The sequence below is a fragment of the Zootoca vivipara genome, chromosome 6 (genome assembly GCF_965207765.1).
Source record: "Zootoca vivipara chromosome 6, rZooViv2.hap1.1, whole genome shotgun sequence".
Lineage (NCBI taxonomy): Eukaryota > Metazoa > Chordata > Lepidosauria > Squamata > Lacertidae > Zootoca > Zootoca vivipara.
This window is the reverse complement of record NC_142589.1, coordinates 16,670,483-16,691,438: the sequence shown is the minus strand read 5'-3', so window position 1 is coordinate 16,691,438 and position 20,956 is coordinate 16,670,483. Positions and strand designations below refer to the sequence as shown.

General features: G+C 46.0%; 1 protein-coding gene across 7 annotated transcripts in view; it reads right to left on the bottom strand.

The window, feature by feature from the left end:
• The window catches only part of MIB2 (MIB E3 ubiquitin protein ligase 2), a 67,331-nt gene that overhangs the window by 30,361 nt on the left and 16,014 nt on the right, over positions 1 to 20,956 (bottom strand). For 5 of the 7 annotated variants that reach the window (XM_035120288.3, XM_035120292.3, XM_035120291.3 and 2 more), the window contains 2 exons: positions 8,549 to 8,870; positions 7,468 to 7,639 (listed from right to left, as the gene is read on the bottom strand). In XM_035120288.3, coding sequence (XP_034976179.1) covers positions 7,468 to 7,639; positions 8,549 to 8,795 — 419 coding nt within the window. In that variant the 5' untranslated portion in view covers positions 8,796 to 8,870. Of the gene's footprint in view, positions 1 to 7,467; positions 7,640 to 8,548; positions 8,871 to 11,653; positions 11,751 to 20,956 lie in introns of those variants that run through there. The other 2 variants (XM_088671635.1, XM_088671634.1) reach the window with 1 other exon arrangement.

The following is a 20,956-nucleotide window of genomic DNA, read 5'->3' as shown; positions in this document are numbered from 1 at the left end:
CCACTGTCTCTCGAGACAGACAAATACCAAATACCAACAAGAATGCATCTTCTTAACTTATTATTACCAGTACTTATTATTTACCCACCCTTTACCATAAGGTCAAGGGCAGGTTATTACATTAAAACACAGTATTAAAACAGTTTTAAACAACTAAAAATCACCAAAGTAGTGGGGGTCCCAAAATATACCATCTCAAGTGTCAGAAGGCCAGGTAAAGAGTTTTTCCAAACAGTTTAAAAGTAATCTTTACTTTCTGTGTTTTTTTATAATCCAAGATAACTGCAATTTTTCTATTGTTTGGGAACTGGAACGTTCGACTCCCAAGACGTTCGGGAGCCGAGGTGCGACTGTATTGGAAAGTAGTTCCCTCGGTGCGTATACGGAATGAAAAATTCATTGCTCAATGGGCTTTAAGGGTCTGTTTGCTTGAGATAAAACTATTTGATTAGCTGAGAAATATATATTTTGAGGTATGAGCAGCCAACTTGTTTCCAGATCTCTGAATATTTCTTTTAGTTAGACTCCTATCAGAGGGTTTTATTTTTTCTAGCAGTCTCTTTATTATGTGCAATCCCTTCTGTTTCCAACCACTGAATTGCATTTCTCTTGGCAATTATTTAAGAAGCCTGTTTTGTAGGTGAGGTAACAGGAAGAAAAAAGTGATTTTAAAACATATTGATAGCAAGTGCCACATAATGTCTGTTCTGCACTTGTAAGCAATCAATCTTTTAGTGCTTGTTCAAACAAGCCTACCCAGATACGTGAAGTTGACATGCATTTTTGCCTTGTAATATAAGGGTTGTAGCCTATACTAATCCTACTCAAAGTAGACCTGCTGAAAGTAATGGGCATTAGGACCATTAATTTCAATGTGTTTACTCCAAGTAGAACTTCGTTGCAAACATCCCCCCCCCTTTCTTTTTACATAAACTGCTCATCATGCTTGTAATTTGAACTTTCACCAATCATTTTAACATGCATTTTATTTTATAGAAACAACACAGATGATTTTACGGTTAGCGATTTACAAACTGTTAAATAAAGAAAGAAGAAGAAGAGAGGGTGCCTGAGCAATATCAGTCAGCAAAAGGAATAGAGAGATTGTAAAAACTGCGCAGCAAAAAGTTAGGTTGACATTAGCTGAACTTGCAATGTCTTCAGGGGAAAAGAGGGTGTGTAGGGTCCAATTTCAAACTTAGACGGATGCAAGCCTAGCTTTGCCATAGATAATAAACTTTTTATCACCTCTGGAAAATCAGCATCAGTGTCTCCATGGGCATCATTTGTGCTTGCCTAGAACGGTTGAAAAAAAAGAGATAGAAATGCAGCTATTGATCTTGTTGGGAGAAGAAAAAGTTTGCTGTTTTACGTTGAGCAAGCAATTTGGAGAAAGGTGAAATGGCTCTTCAGAATGTAAAAAAAAGAAAACAGCTTTGTTTCCTGGTTTCTGTGGCATTAGCTATGTCTTCGCATCTAGGCTGTAGGTTTGCAAAATGCAAATTGCTCGCAATTAACAGGATCGGAGCCAGCACAGAGGGGAAATTTCACATTTTCCTCTCCAGAGGAAAGTCCCTCCTTGAAGCTGATATTTTCTTGGGGGGGGGCAGGAATTCCCCAGTGGTACCTCTCTGTACCATCTCTGATCCCCCACAGTGGAAGCGGTCTACATTAAATTAAAATACTGTTCTTACGTCTCATCAGCAACCAATCTGCCACTAGTATCAAGCACCTTGCCACCTAGCAGGTTAAAATTAAAACAAGGGCTTGTCTCAATTGCAGAAACCGGGGGTGGAATTCTTCTTGCAAGGAGAGCAGCAGCATTGCTTCAAAGAACCTAGGGATACTGGGATACTGTGGTCACATCCACACCATATGTTCAAAGCATGTGGTCCCCCCCCCCCACCAAGAATCCTGGGAACTGTAGTTCACCGCTCAAAGAGCTACAAATCCAAGCACCCTTGACAAGCTAGCTCCCAGGATTCCTTGTGGGAAGGATCTATATATAGAAGGATGATTTACATTGGCAGTACCTCTCCAGGATTTACGGCAGGAGTGTCTCTCAAAGCCCTAGCTGAAGATGCCCAGGGTTCATCATGAGGCTCTTAATCTCAGGGTCGTGTGTTCAAGCCCCATGTTGGGCAAAAGATTCCTACATTGCAAGGACTAGATCAGTGTTTCCCAACCTTGTGCCTTCAGCTGTTTTCGGACTACAATTCCCATCATTCCTGACCACTGGTCTTGCTAGCTAGGGATGATGGGAGTTGTAGTCCCAAAACATCTGGAGGCACAAGGTTGGGAAACACTGGACTAGATGACCCTCGTGGTCCCTTCCAACTCTTAGGATTCTATACCATAGTTAAAGCTATGGTTTTCCCAGTAGTGATGTATGGAAGTGAGAGCTGGACCATAAAGAAGGCTGATCGCCGAAGAATTGATGCTTTTGAATTATGGTGCTGGAGGAGACTCTTGAGAGTCCCATGGACTGCAAGAAGATCAAACCTATCCATTCTGAAGGAAATCAGCCCTGAGTGCTCACTGGAAGGACAGATCGTGAAGCTGAGGCTCCAATACTTTGGCCACCTCATGAGAAGAGAAGAATCCTTGGAAAAGACCCTGATGTTGGGAAAGATTGAGGGCACTAGGAGAAGGGGACGTCAGAGGACAAGATGGTTGGACAGTGTTCTCGAAGCTACGAACATGAGTTTGACCAAACTGCGGGAGGCAGTGCAAGACAGGAGTGCCTGGCGTGCTATGGTCCATGGGGTCACGAAGAGTCGGACACGACTAAACGACTAAACAACAACAACCATTCTTCTATATGCGGAGTCACATCCTTCATCCATCTAGCTCAATATTTTCTACACAGCAGGCAGGTGCTCTCTGGGGTTTCAGACAACAGCCTCTTCCATCTGCCCACAGCGGATGCTCCTGGCTTTAGTTTGGTAGACTTTGCAGCTCTGGTTATGATACGTCTATATAGTATATGAGAAGTATCTTTTAAAAATATAAAAACAATTAATAATGTCCAAAGCAAAAAAGGTTTCAAATCCGAATGAGGCGGAACAACCAAATGACCACAAGCTGCTTTTTATGGCTCAGGAGCTGTCATAAAATACACACAACAGATAAAAGTCAACAACGTAACCAAACACTTTTTGACTATTTGTTCAGCAAATAATAGGTCAAAAATACTGGATGTGCAAATCGCCAAGCGGCATCACTGGTTTGAACTTTTAGTGATGATGTTCATCTGGCCCCAGGGTCACTTCCAAATGTAATCCCTTCAGCATGCTCCTCCTCTAAAGGGGCCTCAAAACAAGGATTCAAAAATTATCCGGCTTGTTAGCCTTTCAAGTCCTGCAGCCTTGAGCTGTTATCTGGATCCTCCGGACTGAATTGAGAGCTCTGTTCTTTTTGCTGTTTCAAGAGCTCCCACCGGCATGGCCACTTAGAAATGATTTACACTTTTGCAAAACCCTCGAATGCAAGGACGAGGCCGTTTTCGCACCCAGGTGCCTTCTTAATTAAATATCAGTATTCCTCAGCCTTTTGGTTTTTTTCATAGATGTCTTCAGTTATCTTCCGCCTCTATTGAGATCCGTATATTTCAACAGTTTCATTGGGTTCTCGCGCATATGGAATTATCTTGCAAGTGCCCTGGCTTGTATTTTACTTATCTAACTATTGTCAAAAGACATATTCTGAACTGCCTGCATAGCCCTGGATAGAGAAGTTTTCAGCAGGCATTTAAAATTTGAGACAGAAGGCACTTGCTGAATCTCCGATGGCGGAGTGTTCCACAATAAAGAGTTAATGGCACTAAAGGTTCAGTTTATTGCTGTTACTAGATGAACCAATGATACTCCTGCAAACGATCTCAATAATTCTGACAGTATGAGCTGTTGTACAGTGGAAGAGACTCGCATGAGAGGCAGTGGACTCTACTCCCTTGGAGGTTTTTAAGCAGAGGTTGGAAGGCCATCTGTTATGTATGATCTAGCCGAGTTTCCTGAATTGCAGGGGGCTGGACTTAGATGACCCTCATAGGCCCTTCCAACTCTACAATTCTGAAAGAAGCAGCTATAAGGATCTCCTCCTTGCCCCCCACCTCGAACAATGTTTGGGGCCTGTACCCTACATGAACCAAGAGATCAGAAGATGGGCCAAATGGTCCGAGGCCAATTCAAATCCCAGAACATACAACCCTGAGTGGTGGTCTAGCCAACGTGCTAAAAGCCCTCACCACATGTGGTAACAGAGAACAATTCTGCTTCACTTTTGGCGTGTCTGAAGGCAGCTATTGCATCTGTCCTGAATCTTTACTGCCCAGTGCTAACTTTATCCCACTTTCCACAACCGTTCTTTGTGAAAACTGCTTTCAAGACCTCTTACTCATTGTAGGGCATGAGAGAGAGAGAGAGAGAGAGAGAGAGAGAGAGAGAGAGAGAGAGAGAGAGAGAGAGAGACTTCACAGTGTTTTCACCTTGGAGGCAACCAACACTGCGAGGAATCAATACATTCTGCAGGCCTTGTTGGGATTTTCAACAGGAAGTATCCATTATCTGAATGAAACCACGAAACCATGCGTTGGATTTATTATTATACACAAAAAAAGTCACCAGAGATTCCAAACTTAGGTGCTTCAAGTGATTTCTCCTCCTTTTCACCTTGAAAGCCCTGGTGGGAAAGTGACGCACTGTCTGTCCACAGCCTCATAAAGCATGGTTTATGAAGTCACAGATGAATGTCATGGCCGCACAATCCTCCCTTGGCGCTCCCCTTTTGTCCTTCTGCTCCGCCGCCACCCCCCCCCCCCCGTGGAAGCAGCTTTGAGACACAGATCCTGACTTGTGTTAAGCCAAACTTCTACGTTTCCCCCTCCAGGACCAGAAAACAATTGCATAACATCATATCACAAGCCAGGAGAATGTTTGGGGGGGGGAGGAGAGATTGTCCCTTATTACCCTGGCTTGTCAAACCAACAAAAGCTAAAGAATCGTCGTTCAGACATAACAGGGAACCTGGGCTTAAAGGAAACCAGAATCTCGATAGCTACTAACCACAGTGGCTATCATGAGTCCTGAGGTGTTGCTGGGTTCAGGAGTGGGGTAGTGGGTCGAGGTGGACCAAGAGGGGGAACGGGAGTGAGACATGGGGGTGGGAGGCTGGAGGAAGTGGGTACCTGCCCCTAACTGGGGATGCATAACTCCTATCTCCCTCCTCCCCCCCCCATTTTGCACGCCTCCTTCAGAAGACAACCTGCCAACGGCACTGAGCACCTGCCCCCTCTCTTTCATCCCACGCCCCCACACCCACATCCAGCTCTCCTGCCCCACGCACAGAAAGCTTAAAAGTCACTATTAGTCACCCCTGAGTTCCTTTCTCTTCCAAGGACTTCACACAGTGGCACTGGCAGCTCCTCTACAATTTAGGAAGCAACATTAGTACGGTGTGTGTGTGTGTGTGTGTGTGTGTGTGTGTGTGTTTTAAAAAGAGAACGGGGTAGGTTGCCTAGTTACCATTGCAATCGTCTACTGAAAAAAGCCCTGGAAGCCCTTAGCTTAAGCAACCCCCCCCATCCATTTTCTATTTGCTCCAGTTTTGGAGAAGCTTGGTTCTCTTAGAAGCAAAAGCATCACACCTGGGGACAGATAAATCTTTTCCATTTTGGTTTCTCTCCGTTTCTCATTTCCCCCACTCTTTTAAGGTTCAGTTCTCCCCATCGGTTTTCCGCACCTATAGCTCAGTCAGCAGAGCGCGAGACTCGTAATCTCAGGGCTGTGGGTTTGAGACCCACATTGGGCAAAAGATTCCTGCACTGCCAGGGGTTGGACTAGATGACCCCGGGAGTTCCTTCCCGCTCTACAGTTATAGGATTCTATGAGTCTTGACCAACTGCCTGAAGCTATAGAGACATTGGGGGGGGGGATTACCCAGGTGACTGATATGTAGGCAAGCCGCAACCATTTTTCAAACTTTTTGTTAAAAAAACAACCCTCCGTCTCCGTCAGTTGTCACCTGGGGGCATCAGGCTGCCTTAGTAGAAGAAATATGAAAGAGAGCTCCTTCTGCCAGCTTTGCCAAAAGACCAGCTCTATCAGGCCCCTGAACTGTTTCTCTGCCAGCTGGTCATGACTGGAACAACTGCTTAACAACTGGTGCCCAAGTTTCATTTTTTTCTCATCCCTTCCTGTCCCCTTTCCCTTGCATGCCATTGCTTGTTTGTTTGCTTGCTCGTTTTAGACTGTAAACCTGCAGGTAGGGACCGTCTTGTTTTCACTGAAAGTATGTAAGCCACTCTAGGAGTATTTGCGGCTGAAGAGTGAAATGACACCACACACTGAAATTCACAGAAATAAGTTAGTCACACCCATTAATTTCAACAGGTCTATTCCCATAAACCAATAGAAGCAGTGGTGTATGGTCACTGGACTAGGGCAGGGGTCAGCAAGGTTTATCTTGCCTGGGCCGGATCGGTCCCACGGAGATCCTTCCATGGCCTGGATCATACGCGCCCCCTCAATTCGCGGCATCTGCGAGTGCGCAGATGTGATTTCCGGCGCAGCAGAAGCGAGTCCCCGTGCCGCGCTGTGCCAGTTTAGCACAGAGTGGTTCGGAGGCGGCTCGTGGGCCAGTCAAATGACCTCCGCGGGCCGCTTACAGCCCATGGGCCTTAGGTTGCTGACCCCTGGACTAGGGGGACTAGGCTAGTCCCCTAAATGTTTACCTGGCGCCTCCTTCCCAAAGCCCAGGAAGCTTCTCCCCGGCTTGGGGAAAGGGGCGCAATGCTCACAGGCACAGCATCACCCACCCACCCCAATCACCATTGCAAGCTGGTAACTACGGGCCTACAAAAAAAATTCACTGCATGCCACTGGATAGAAGCCGCACAAATGTCCCCAACAGGTATCCACACAAAGCTGATGTTTATAAGAAATATGTTCAAGATGTAGCCAAGGCAGTAAGGTCCTCAGACTGCTGCACATTAGACAACAGATGCCTTCCCGGCTCCAAATATAAGTCTCTTAGAGACCTAAAGCAAAATACAGTTTTCTTGTTCTTCCATTAATCCCCATACTAAAGGAATATCACTTAAAAGTACACGAGCAAACTGCAAATATCAAGGATCTGATAGGTACAAAATTGAGGAGGACGACAACTTCAAACCAAGAGGAATATAAATCACTGGGCATGTGCCCAAGGGATTTCCAGCATCACACCACATGCCGAACTTGGCTTGCCAGGGGGCGTGTTCCAATTTCCCACCCCTTGAAGTGAAATAAGTACAGATAGAATCGATCCTTAAAAAGAAAGAACACGTCACCCTCTTGTTATCCAAATCTCTATACATGAACATTTCTTTTGCTTACAATGTACACGCGGGGGGGGGGGTGTCAGAGAGTTGGACTAGATGACCCTTGGCACACCTTTCCAACCCAACAAAGCTCTGATTCTATCACTTACGGCTGCGAGTGGGCAGTCTCGTAGCGCTCGAAGGCGTGGGAGAGGTCGTGCTTGTTGTTCATGTAGCACTGCATACACAAGTCGTAATCGAAGCAGACCTTGCATTTCCACCGCATCCCACGGATCCCGTGCTTCTTGCAGCAGTCACAGATGATGTTGGGGTGGCGGACGCCTAATTGAGAAAGAAAGAGGCGAGAGTTGCCATCAGCAGCTTCAGCAACTAAGGAGATCAAAGGGGTTGGAGAAACTCCCTTATGGAAGTAAGGTTATCAACATGTGTGGCTTTCAGTAAGCTGGAAGTGTGTGTGTGTGTGTGTGTTAGAGGTGTATGAAATAATGCATGGGCACCCAGGATCCCCGAATCATTCCTGGGAAGGACCCGACTCTGAAACCTCTAAGCCAGCCAGTGTAGATCAGCTGGGGGTAAACTGTGGCTTTTCAAGTCACCAGCCAGCAACATTGTCAAAGGACAATTGGGAGTTACAGACCAACAACCAGGGGAAGGCCACATGTTCTTTACTCTGACTGGTGCAGACAATGCTGGATGAATGTTTGGTGTGGCTCAGCAATGCGGATTCCTAGGTTTCGGGGAAAACCGCAGCTCTGTGCAAGAGCATCTGCCTTGAGTGCAGAAAGTACCAGGTTCCAATCCCGGCATCTCCAGGGAAAGGTGGAAATGTCACCTGCCTGAAACTCTGGAGAGCAAGTCAGTGTAGACCAGTGTTTCTCAAAATGTGTGGCAGGAGAGGATGGCAAGCGTGGCAGAAAGGTTCAAGGGCAATCAGTATTACATGCTGGGAATGGTTCATGTTCTTATGTATCCGCCTAGTTTTTTACTTTCTGGATTTCCTGTTATCATATGATAAAGTAGCTGTGTTCTGTTACAAATTAAACCCTGCCAGGAGTTGCTACTTTTTGTTTTCCAATGTTTTTTTTAATCAATTTTTTAAAAAATGGGGCGAGCAAATTTGTATTCTGAAAATGTGGCCCAGAGAAAAAACGTTTGAGGCCCACTGGTGTAGATAGTACTGACACAGTGGCTTAATTCAGTATAAGGCAGCTTCCTGTGTTATTTACTTACCTATTTGTGCATTATCGTACAGAAGAAGATCGTATGCTCCCTGAAACCCAGTCCGGTAGTTGGTGCGAGTTCCTTGGTCCCACTGGACCACCACGGTCTTATCTGGGGTCGTTGGGCTGCCCTGCCGACCAATCTCCACCACCGTCCCGACATTCCCTTCGCCGCTGTCTTGGTTGCTCCACTTCCAGTCCACCCCACGGACCACCCGCATTCCAACCTGCATGCTTGCGTAGGGGTCAAAGTCCATCGCCCGGCGCAGGCAACCTCAAGTTGACGGCCGGACGGCCGGCTCACAGCACAGAAGGCAAAGCATTGATGAAACCTGGAGAGTGGGGAGATGAAAAAAACACACACACATGGGTTCAAAAAGCAAGCTGGGAAGAAGATTGAGGCAGTGTGGCTGCTATGCACCAGGTGTGTGGGTGAAACTTTAGTCTTCCGGGAGTTGCTGAACTACAACTCCCATCTGGCCCGGCAAACATGGGGCAATAGGGAGTTGTGGTTCAGCAACATCTGGAAGGCCAATTGGTGCCTCTCATGCAGCAAGTGGCATATATTGTTCTTCTTTGCTCTCATATATTCTAACAGGGACATCATTCTCCAGATGCCATAAGATCAAGTCAAGTGGACTAACTAGTCCAGCATCCTGTTCTCACAGTGGCCAGCCAGATGCCCCAATGGGAAGCATGTCAAAGGGACCTGAGTGCAACAGCAACTCTCCACGCTTGCAATTCTCAGAAACTGGTTTTCAGATGCATAGTGTATCTGATAGTGGAGGCAGAACATAGCCAATGTGGCTAGCAGCTACAGTCAGTCTCCTCCTCCTCTGAAATTCGCTTCCTTTAAAACCAGTCAAGGGGAACAGAATGAGCATAAGATGATCACCAGTAGGCCCCAAACTGCTGGTTTCAGTTTATGTGGTCAATACAAATCTCAGATGACACTCGGGCAACCCAGGAAGCAGCAGCTCTCACACACAGTTCTGTGCCAGGGTATTTTGCAGCTCTGATCACCCCCTCCACCCACCCTTTTACCGAGAAGTTTCAAAACAGAAGGAAGCTTTAAAAATAAAAATAAAAGTACATATGAATTTCTGACACAGTCCCTCTCTCTCCCCTTTCTGATGACAAGGCCTAAAATTAGACCAGGAACTAAAAATACTTGCACAGGAGACAATGAAAGCTTCTCACCCCACCTGCATTAATGAAAAGAACACAAAGCCACGATCTCAAACACACCATCAAACACTTAACAAGTCAAGGGCAGCCCATGACAGGATGAAGTAGAAAATGGATGCTCTTTTAAACATACAAGTAGAGCACCATGAATTAAAAGCAATGGGAAATTCATCGGTTCAAGGACCTCAGAAATAAATTAGGAAAGGTCACACATTTATTTATTTATTTTAAGATCAAAGTTGCTGTCGCGTTCAAAGCTGAAGCTTGGAATAGACATACTCCCCTTATGTTATATAGCTCAAACAAATATTCAGAAATATTTAACACAGGATGACATGTCCAGCTCTGCCGCTCGCACTTTGAATGGACTAGGACCTGGGAGACCAGGGTCCAAATTCCCCAGTCAGCCATGAAGCTCACAAGCCCAACATTGGCCCAATCACTGCCCCTTAGTCTATCCCACCTCACAGGGCTGTTGTGAGGATAAAATGGGGAGGGGGGAACCATGTACGCTGCCTTGAGCTCACTGTAGTAAAGGGGGGGTGTAAGATGTAATAATGAATGTAACAACGGTACAAAATAAATAATCTTTTGACAAAACACTCCAATTTTATACATGCAAAAAAGTCTGCAACACAAAGCGCGCTTACTTAGCAAGCAAGCCTCAGTGAACAGAGCAGCTTTAACTTCTGGGCAAAAACACAGGGTTGTCTCCAACTGAGGCCCCATTTGTACTAAACATTTAAAGCAGTATCATAGCACAGTAATTCCCTGAGTGGTTAAACAGACTGCAACAGTACAGATGGGGCTTATCATACTAGTTAAACAGTCATGCCTTTCCCCAAAAGGATTCTGGGAGTTGTAGTTAAGGATGCTGAGAGTTGCCAGAAAGTGAACAGTTCTTAGAGCGGTTCAGGAGTCAACAGGGAGCAACGGGAATTGTAGCTCTGTGAGGGGAGCTGGGGTCTCCTAACAACCCTCAGCACCCTTAAACTGCAATTCCCAGAATTCTTTGAGAGGTAGCCATCAATGGCTATTTAAAGTGGTGCCACAGCTCGTTGGTGCAAATATGGCCTTAATATTTGATGCCTGCCAAAATTGTGTGGCAAATGCTGGCAAGATTAACAGCACAGCCCTCTCTTTGTATGTTGCATCCAGTGCTAGCCCTGCTCAAGAATAGATTCATTGAAGTTAATGGACTCAGCTAACTTGGCCCCATCAATAAAAGTGGGTCAACTCTCAGGCTTGACTTCAGTGGATCTACTCTGCATAACACTAGCTCCGTGAAGGGGGAATAAGGGGGTCTTCCCAACAACTCTCACCACCCTTTACAAACAAACACCAGCTCCCAGGATTCTTTGCGGGAAACCACAACTGTTTGAAGTGGTACCACAGTGCTTTAAATGTATGGTGTGGATGTTTTCTGTCTCTGGAGCTATCAAAACGTTAGATACCACTAATGGTATGCCAGTTATCAAAATACTACAGAACATTGCAGGTCCCTGCTTCACGGGCTTTCTGCGTAGGCCTCAGGCTGGCCGCTGTGAGAGCAGGATGGGGTCTAAATGGACCTTTGGCCTGATCAAGCAACGGCTCCTTTTAGGTAATTCTAGTAATAATAAAAAAACACAATTGATGAACAGATATCCGAACAGAGTTTCGGTGCTGAGCGGCAGTTATTTTGGCGAGTCCTTTGGCAAACGTTCAGAGACAACAAGGTTCTTAGAAGATGAGAAAACAGAAAGCGAAATACGTTCCCTCTCAAGCCCGGCTTCCTAACCTTTTCTCGAGAGCCGCCCAGAAAAGCGATTCCATGGCTCCCCTAGGCCTCTTGCTCCATAGATAATGTCCTCTCATGGTTAAGAAAGGGCACCTTCCCTGGAGTTTAAGCGCATGACTTCTACACTTCAGGTGAAAAGGCACCCACCTAGAGAGATGTCCCACCTCCACATGTGGTGGAGTCTAGATACAGCCATGGGTGGTAGAAGCTTTCATTTGCCCTGGAAGATGCACTTTGCAGTTGCCTAGCAACAGGGGAACACGACGTTACATAAGGAGAGTCCTGTTGGATCGGTCCAGCACTCCATGGAGTCTTCTTACCGTGTCCAACCAGAGGTGCTGATACCGGTAGTTGTTAGAACTCCCCTGGAAAAAAAAACTACAGCTCCCAGAATTACTTGAGGGAAGCCATGATAGTTTAAAGTGGTACCATAGTGCTCTAAAAGTATGGTGTGAATGTGGCCATATACACTTTAAAAAATTATCAATGAACCCTTCAAGGATATTTGGGGGTGTAGCTAGTAGCTCTCTCTGTCTGGCCCGCACCATGTGTCACCCAGACACACCCCTCACCAGACTTGCTTTGCTCCCTCCTTGAGTGTTTTTGCCTGGCTGGAATGTGCCCTTGAACTCGGGATCATGCCTCCTGGTTGCCTGGATAGGGAGCTGCATGCACCTATGTGTGTAGAAGTACCCTCCTGTACAAAAAGCAACATTTACATTTGTTGCTGCACCCACTTTTGCCTCTGGCCCTGCCCACCTCTGGCATGCGGCCCCCAGAAGGTGGCCCAGAGAGGAATGCGGCCCTCAAGCTCTGAGAGGTTCCCACACCATTCTGTGTGTAAAACCATGAGCTCTACCAGTTTGCTCTATGGGTCTGAAGTCAAAACTCTTAACAGGTAGCTAGAAAAGAATCCCACTGCGATGTGTTCATATAATAAATTTATTTGATTTCTATCTGAGGAGTTCCTAGGTAGCATACATGCTTCCCCCCCCCTCAGAGACAGTGACTCTCCCAAGGTCAGCCAATGAGCTTCATGGTCAAGTGGGGAAGTGAGTCCTGGTCTCTTCCAGGCCCTAGAGTCCAGCACTCTAACCACACTGGCTAAATAAGTTAAAAGACATCTCAGGTGCCAAAGGAACAGCTAAAGAAACCAGACGGTTAAAAATAGATAGATACCTTCTCACATGAGAGGAAGAAAAAATTAAATATACCAGCATGGCTATTCTGGGATCCAGCTGCATCACAACCAAACGTGTCATGCTTCAGACATCACAGGCAGACCGATTATGAAAGGGGGGGGGGACAGGAGGAGCTCTTTCAACTGAAAGAACAATTAAAATCCTTGCCTTAAGGGGATTATGTCTGTCAGTCTCAATTAAAAGGGATTAGTAGACAGTTACAAAAACATAGGAGTGGATATGTAACCTAGACATCATATTTAGAAAGGGAGCGGGCAGGGGAGGTCAGTTACATTGTACGATGTTTGGAAGGGGCTAAAAATAAGTTGACATTTTCAATTGAAAATACTATTATTAGCACCGATGTGATTCGTAGCGTTTCTGCAAAAATTTCCCACACATTGTTCTTTGATAGTAGAGGAGGCTGAATGTCTGCGATGAGGGGAGAGGAGGAGGGGGGAACCAGGAAGAATGGCAGGTGGCATTTCGACACAACCAGAGAAAACCTTGGTTCTTTCTCATTGCATCACACAGTGTGCCCGGGCCTGGAAAGACTTGGGTGTGGGAGCTTAGATCTGACGCAGGAGATAAAAAAAACACAGTATATTATTCAATCCATCAATTCATATATCACTCTTTTATCAGAAGATCCCAAGTCAAGGAGAATTTTCAGAATCTTCAGATTGCTATAAAGCATGCTTTTTAAAAAGAGAAAGAAAGAAAGAAAGAAAGTTTGAGAGCTTCAGGCAAGTGGACCTGTTCACCACTGTCTCCTGTGAGATTGAGTTCCATAGTTTAACCTTCACTGCATGTCCATGCATTCTAGTATTGCGAGAGAGGGAGAAACCCTTTCCTCATGCCAAGCATCATATTATGAACTTCTGTCATGTCACCTTCTTCAAACGAAAAGGTCCCAAAATGTGCAAACATTTCCTCACAGGGGAACTGCATCATCAGGTTTTCGACTGCAGCTCCCAGCAGCCACAGGGCGCAACATGCATGCTGGCTAGCTGGAGGATGGGAGTTGTAGTCCAAAACATCTTGACGGCACCAGGTGACTTTCTGCAAATCAGGGCAAATTCTCTGCTGATGTAGTTATATTAGAGGCCGACAGCAGAGAGCTGTAGCTCAGGGATAGATCAGAACACAGGAGGTCCCAGGCAGGCTTGGGAACGACTCTTGTCTGGAATCCGATGAGTATAAGGCAGGATCCTATCTACATTGAATTTTGGAACATTTGTTTACTATGTATTTGGCACCTCTTAGCATATTGTAAACACATTTTGCATGACTTCCCCCGAGGTCAAGGAGGAAGTTGTCGCCTATGTTTGAATGCAACTGGATGCCATTCTGAATCAACCCTGTTTCCCCTATTTTAAGACGTAGTCATAAAATAAGCCATAGCAGGATTTTTAAGCATTCAAGGAATATAAGCCATACCCCGAAAATAAGACATAGTGATAGGCGCAGCAGCAATGCCGACCGCAGCAGAAGGAGGGAAAAAATAATACATCCCCTGAAAAATAAGCCATAGTGTGTTTTTTTGAGGAAAAATATATATAAGGTGGTGTCTTATTTTTGGAGAAACACGGAAGATGGCAGACAGAACCTTCCTAACTGCCCTGACTTTAACCACTAATATTTTTTTTTCTTGCTTGTTTGTTTGTTCCATAGAATTCCTGAGCAACTTGGGATATGAGGCTGGTAGCGTTCCAACATTATCTGAGAATTCCTCATGGAACCCAGACATCTCTTGGGCACTTAATTTGAAGAAGAAAAATGGGCATTTTCTCCTTCCCTCTGTCTGGTGATGTCCCTTGAATGCCAAATGAAGCCTTACATAACCCGGCTTTGGGGCGGGGAAGTGAGAAATAGGCAAGGAGATGGCCCAGATCTCCCCACCAAAATACAAATACAAATACAAACACAAACACGCTTTCTAAAGGGTCCAGCTATCACTTTGTTAAAACACATGGAGCTAATTCTGTTCACAGCTAGCCTGGAACTCTCCCCCCCCCCTTTCAGGCACACACACTCTCTCCTGCTGTTTTTGTAAACCAAACCCAGGAAATGCATTGTACCAGCTGGGCAGCTGGCTGAGGCTTCCAGTCACTTCAAAGCGCTGCCAATGCTCGACAAGGTTATGGTTAAAGAGACCGCTGTGCATTAGTGGAGAATGATTCCTCTCTACCACCACCATCACTTTTTTGAAGCTGCACGTTTTGTACATTTCCCAACTTTTTCCTCCGCATTAGACCAAGTCCTGCTGGATCTAGCCAGTGGTGCATCTAGTCCAGCATCCTGTTCTTGCAGCGGCCAACCAGATGACTATGGGAAGCCCGCAAGCAGGGCCCAAGCACAGCAGCAACTGCCCCCACTTGTTATTCTCAGCAACTGTCTGTTCATTGTCTCTGACACCGGAGAGGTATCCTCTGTGAATTTATCTAATCCTCTTTTAAAGTCATCCAAGGGGACCGTCGCTTCCTCTTGTGAGAGTGAATCCCACAATATAACTTATGTGCAAAGAAGTACTTTCAGTTGCTTGCCCTAAATCTTCCAACATTGAGCTTCACCGGATGGCTCCGAGTTCCAGTATTACGAGCGAAGGGGAAAAAACTTCTCCCTAGTCGCTTTTCCTGCACCATGCAAATATTCAAAGCCGCAAGATAACGAGCTGTATGGGGAAAGTCTTGTCTCCCTCCTAAATTACTCACGTGGTTTTATTTTACCATTTTATCCATTTATGTCAATTTAAAAAAAGGGGGGGTGGGTGGGGAGGGAGAAGCGCACATTTTGGGAGCGATTCACAAAACAACGAAAACCCAACAATAAAATAAGGAGGTGAATAAAACACCAGCAATTAAAAGCAGTTTCCATCACAGACTAAAAGCCTGGGGGAAATAAAACAAGGTATTTATTATTTTCAGCATTTAGGCTAGACTCCTTGGGGAGAGCGCCGTAAAAATTATTACAATTATATCCTGTTTATTTTCCAAGGAACTTGAGGAAATGGATGTTGTTCTCTACCCACACTGATCTCTCCCCCCCCCCCCCGCGCGATTTTATCATCACAACAATCTTGCAAGGAAGGCGTGGCTGAGTGTAAGTGGCCCTCAAGGCAGCCAGACTCTGGCCTGATGTCAATAAAGTGCCAACTGTTAGTTTCATAGGAAGACCATGTTATTTTCAAACACACGGGGGGATTTTGGAAGGAAAAGGAAAGAGTGTTCAATGTAGAGCAGATGCGAGGAACCTTTCGTCCTCTCGATGCTGCTGAACAACAGCTCCCATGTTCCAAGGCCATTGGCTATGCTTGCGGCTCCGTTCATGGGAGCTGTAGTTCCGCAATAACCGTAGGGCCAAAGGTTTCCCCACACTGGTGTCAAATTTTGTACATGCTGATGCAACGGGCTTAAACAACAAACTTCAAAGCCAAAGCTGAATTCCCAACACAGCTATGAGGTCTAGGAGCTTGCTTTTAAAACCCGTTCTCAAATAACAAAAACAAGCTAGAGGCCACTAGGAACCCCCTTTCCAGACCCAAGCCTGCACCGTGTACTCCATTGCAGGTGTGGGGAAACTCTGGTTCCACCTCCTGATGCTCCGAAACTCCAGTTTCCATCTGCTCTAGCCAGCATGACCAATGGCAAGGTATGTTGGGAATTGTAGTTCAGCAACTTCTGGAAGGAACAAAGATTCCACACGCATACTCTACTGGAAACACAGCTTTGGTGTTCCTGCCCCATCCCCATGGACCAAGGGTCAGCAAAGGTTTTCAGCAGGGGGCTGGTCCACTGTCCCTCAGACCTTGTGGTGGCAAGGACTATATTTTGGAGGAAAAAAATGAATGAATTCCTATGCCCCACAAATAACCCAGAGATGCATTCTACTCATGTAAAAACACACTGATTCCCAGACAGCCCGTGTGCCAGATTTAGAAGGCGATTGGGCTGAATCTGGCCCCCAAGCCTTAGTTTGCCTACCCATGCCATGGACTAACAGGGGGGAAAGGTAAAATAGAGTAGTAGTAGTGGTTGTTGTTATTTCTACCTGCCCTAAGATCACAGATGCTGGTGGGAAGCCGATAAGCAGGATCTGAATGCGATAGCAATTTCCCGCTCTTGTGGTTCCTAGCAACTGGTGGCTGAGGATAGCCAATATGGCTAGTAGCCTTGGAAAGCATCCTCCAGGAATCTGTTCAACCCTCATTTAAGGCCATCCAACCTGGTGGACACCACCACTTCCTGTGGCAGCGAGTTCCACATTTTAATTACAGTACGCGCTATGTCGAACACAATGTTAAAAACCAGTTTGAAATTTAAATTTAAAATATGCAACAACAAATCCACCAGGGCTTTAAAACATCCTGAACTGGAATACAGGTATCTCGAAAGTTATGCGTGTTTAACTTGTACGCATTATTCAGCTTTACGTGCTTGGCAAGAAAATAAAAAAATTAAAAGGGGGCCGGGAAGGGGGCAGGCGTCCAGGAAAAAAAACACTTTGGCAACCCCACCCACAACTGAATCCAATGTTTTCCGACCATATGCAATTTGGGCGTTAAGACACTATCCCTGGAACGTAACCCGAGCACAAGTCTCAAGTCACCTGTAGAGAATAAAATGAGTGATTGAAAAGTCGCAACAATTAAACCAGAGGTTTGGTGCAAGGGGAATGCTCGCCTAAGCAGATGTGTCTTCAGGAGCCGGCGGAATGCCAATATAGATGGGGCCTCTCGTATATGATAACCATCAGGCCTCCTGTGCGATCAAATTCTATGACTGAACTATACGCTTGGGAAAGCCAAGCTGGGGTGGAGGCCAGAAGGGAGGGTTGAAGGGGGAGAAGAGGATAAAGGCAACATGCTCATGGCCTTTTCGTTCAGCAGGAGTCTTACAATTGCAACCCAGCTGGAGTCACCTGCGCTACAAAGACAGAGAAAAGCTCAACCAACCACCCTCCATATCCCTTCCTCAGACCTTCCCTCTCAATTCCTCGTCAAAGGATACCCCAAACAAAACTGACTGTCCGCAAAACTCAGGCCAACCATACCAGGCGTTCTCCAGCAGCAGAAAGTGATATCACCTTCATCAGACTACCTTCTAAAGTAGCCCAAGGTAGCAAAACACAACTAAAAACAAGAACCCTGGGTTCTGTCCAGCTAAGTCATGGGTAGGCAAACTAAGGCCCAGGGCCCGGATCCATCCCAATCGCCTTCTAAATCCAGCCCACGGATATGATATGAGAACAACAAGATGAAGGCAGTAACGAAGATATTGGAGATATACTTCAGAGGTCCAGACTATGGGAAGCCCGGGGAAAAAAATTCATAATTTGGATTGTAATTTGGTTGGTTTTTTATTTTATTTTATTTTTAATTGGATTATGATTTGATGCATATGTTAATTGGCGGGTATTATTGGAAAATCAATAAAAATGATTTTTTTAAAAAACACCCAAGTGAAGATACCTGGGGACCAGGATGGTGGCTGACGTCTCCTCCACCTGGAGGTGCATGCCTAGAGATCCTTGGATCTTGACCATTTTCACTAGCAACACATCCTGTAGAATTCCACCTGTTATATTTTAACTGCACAATCAGAATGAAGTTCAGGAACAAAGAAGCCGTACTGTATTGAGAAATACAGCTTTTGAGCCGCCTGGCCCCAAAATGGCCACTAAGGCATTCCGTTTTGGCGACTGCAACCCTGGTTTAAGAAGCCATTTGGCGCCTAGCTTATATATCTGAGTTTCTAACACTGCCCCTGTCCTAGAGAACTGCTGCCAGGTGACACCCAGCCAGATGAGCAAGAATTGGGACATCCCAGGATATTTTATCGGTCAAGTCACATGCTGGATTTTTAACAGGGAAATGGCAGGGTGGGCGGGAGAGAGAGTAAAGTCACACGGTGCCTTCCAGATGATGTTGTTGTACTACGACTCTCTGCATTCTTGACCACCCCTGACCATGCTCAGGTCCAAGCGACCTGTATTTCAACACCATCCCAAGGGCACAAACGCCACACACGGCAGTACCATAAACACCATGTGCTACCTCAGTGAATTCGGTGCCAAGCAAAAAACCTACTTCCTGTGGGAATCAATGCAAAATTAACACCAGCATAAACTGCGCAAATTAAAGCCATTTATATCTCTTACCCGGTGCAGCTAATTATGTTTTTGCTAGCCATGATGGGCATGAGTTGAGTTGGGGTGGGGAGGGGAGGGGGAGAAGGTATGCACACCAGGAAGTGACACTGATTTTTAGTATGGCTGCACATGCACTTTGGAACTCCCTGCCTATTGACATTAGGCAGATGCCTTCAATGAACTCTTTTCAGTGCTTGCCTAAAGCATTTTTGTTCAGGCAAGGCTCTCCAGACAGGTAGAATGTGGGCATGGGCTTTAATCTCTTTTTGCCAATTTTAATTAACACTTTTTTAAAAAACAAAACTGTCTTTATCTAACCACTTCAATTTTTTAAAAGTTTTTGTAAACTGCTTAGAGGCTTTCTTACAATCGAGTGGCACATAAATGCTGTGAATCAAATAAATGAAACAAAGCGGAAGATTTCCTGCTTTCGAGATTGCCCCTGCCATTGCCCTCTGCAACAATAAGGGCTAGAAACTTGGCGGATGCTTTTAAAAATGAAGGCTGAGATTCCCTAGGAGCTGCATTCCAGGCTTCACCCCCGAGCTCCTGTGGAATCGTGAGATACGTACGTTCTCACCTGCACGATCAATCGGGAGGTATCTTCAGCGGAGTACTAGGAAAAAACCGAAGCAACAACATCTGGAAGCTTATCTGTAAGCAGGACAGCAGGTGCTGCTTCGCTATGGCGCCTATATTTAAATTGTCTCCTTAGCGATGGTTTAGAGTTTATCTTTATGGTCTCTACAATGGCACCACAATTGACGCCCAAGGAAGCAGCCACAAAATCCCATTCATAGTGCGTCCATTTTGCACCTCATTCTCCGAAAAGTGTCTCCCAAAATCCTTGCTGGACTGGAACTCCAACAGGGCAGAAAATTATGGGAACAAATCAAGACAGAAAAAACAGCAACAACGTCCTTTAAGAGGCCCACGTGAAAACAAAAAAATTGCACTTCTTTAAAAAAAATAGGGAGAGAAAAAAAATGCAATTTCCAAAGTACCTAGAGGATGGATAGTGAGATCCTGAGGTTTTGTTTATACCACCATTTGGATACCAGGGTGTTCTTCTGGAAGCTTACAGCCAAGGCTGACACAAGCAGGTTGCAACAGAACGGGTGGGTGAGATGGTGGTTTCGAGGTCCAAAGGTGGCGGTTTCGAGGTCTCCAGACAATGCTCAGCAGCTGCTGCCGTCCAGTCCCTCAAAATCGGATTATTTCCCTGGGGCCGCATTAAGAGCTGCCAGACTTCTGGGCTAGACCCAACAAAGGTGTCGTGAGATAAACAGAGAGGCTGGCGGTGTGAGAGACCCTCGTTCTCACTCATCCGCTGAGTTCTCCCGGCTGGTCGCTGGCAACCGCCCAAGGCACCCTGTCCTCTCCTGATTCCTGGACCTGTCAAGCAAGCTCCCTCCTTCCTCCTGTTTCTGCTGCTGCTTGTCAGGAAGAGAAGTGTCACGGATGCAATTGCAAGAAAGGAGTTTTGGGTGGGTGGGGGGGAACCCTCCTCTTTCCAGGAGGAGAAGCTGCTTTAAGAGGTGGGGGGGAATCATAATACAGATGCCTTCTCTCTCCCCCCCACCCCACTTTTAGCTGAATGACTGGAGGCAAGGCAGAGAGAAGGATAAATGCAGCAGCCCTTGCCCTTTAAACACGCACACGCACACACAAAGTCGACCAGCCTTCGCTTTTTTCCTTTTTTTTTGCAAAGGAGGCTGGCCGAGGCACAGAAGAGCTCACTTATCCAGGCCCCCTTCCTGACAGATGCTTCTCTTTTCTGCACCAACAGCTTGCATTTTTAAAGCAGCAGTTGAAGAGGAGAGATCAGGAAGGAGGGTGGTGCTTGTCTTATGGCCCCACCCCTTCCCTCTCCTCTAGCCACGCCTCTTTGGCACTTGGCCCCTCCCACCCGCTTCCCAAAAGAGGCCTGTTTTCATTGCACGCATTCCATAAAATTTACACACCGCCTGATTGGGGAGGGAAGCCGCACAAAGCGGTTTGCAGAGAGACTAAAACGGCAAGATTATCAGTACGCAACAATCAAAGGATAAAATCGGTGCTAAACAAAATGACATTGAAACAGGCACCCACATTCCACATGTCTGCATAGTCTTGCAGG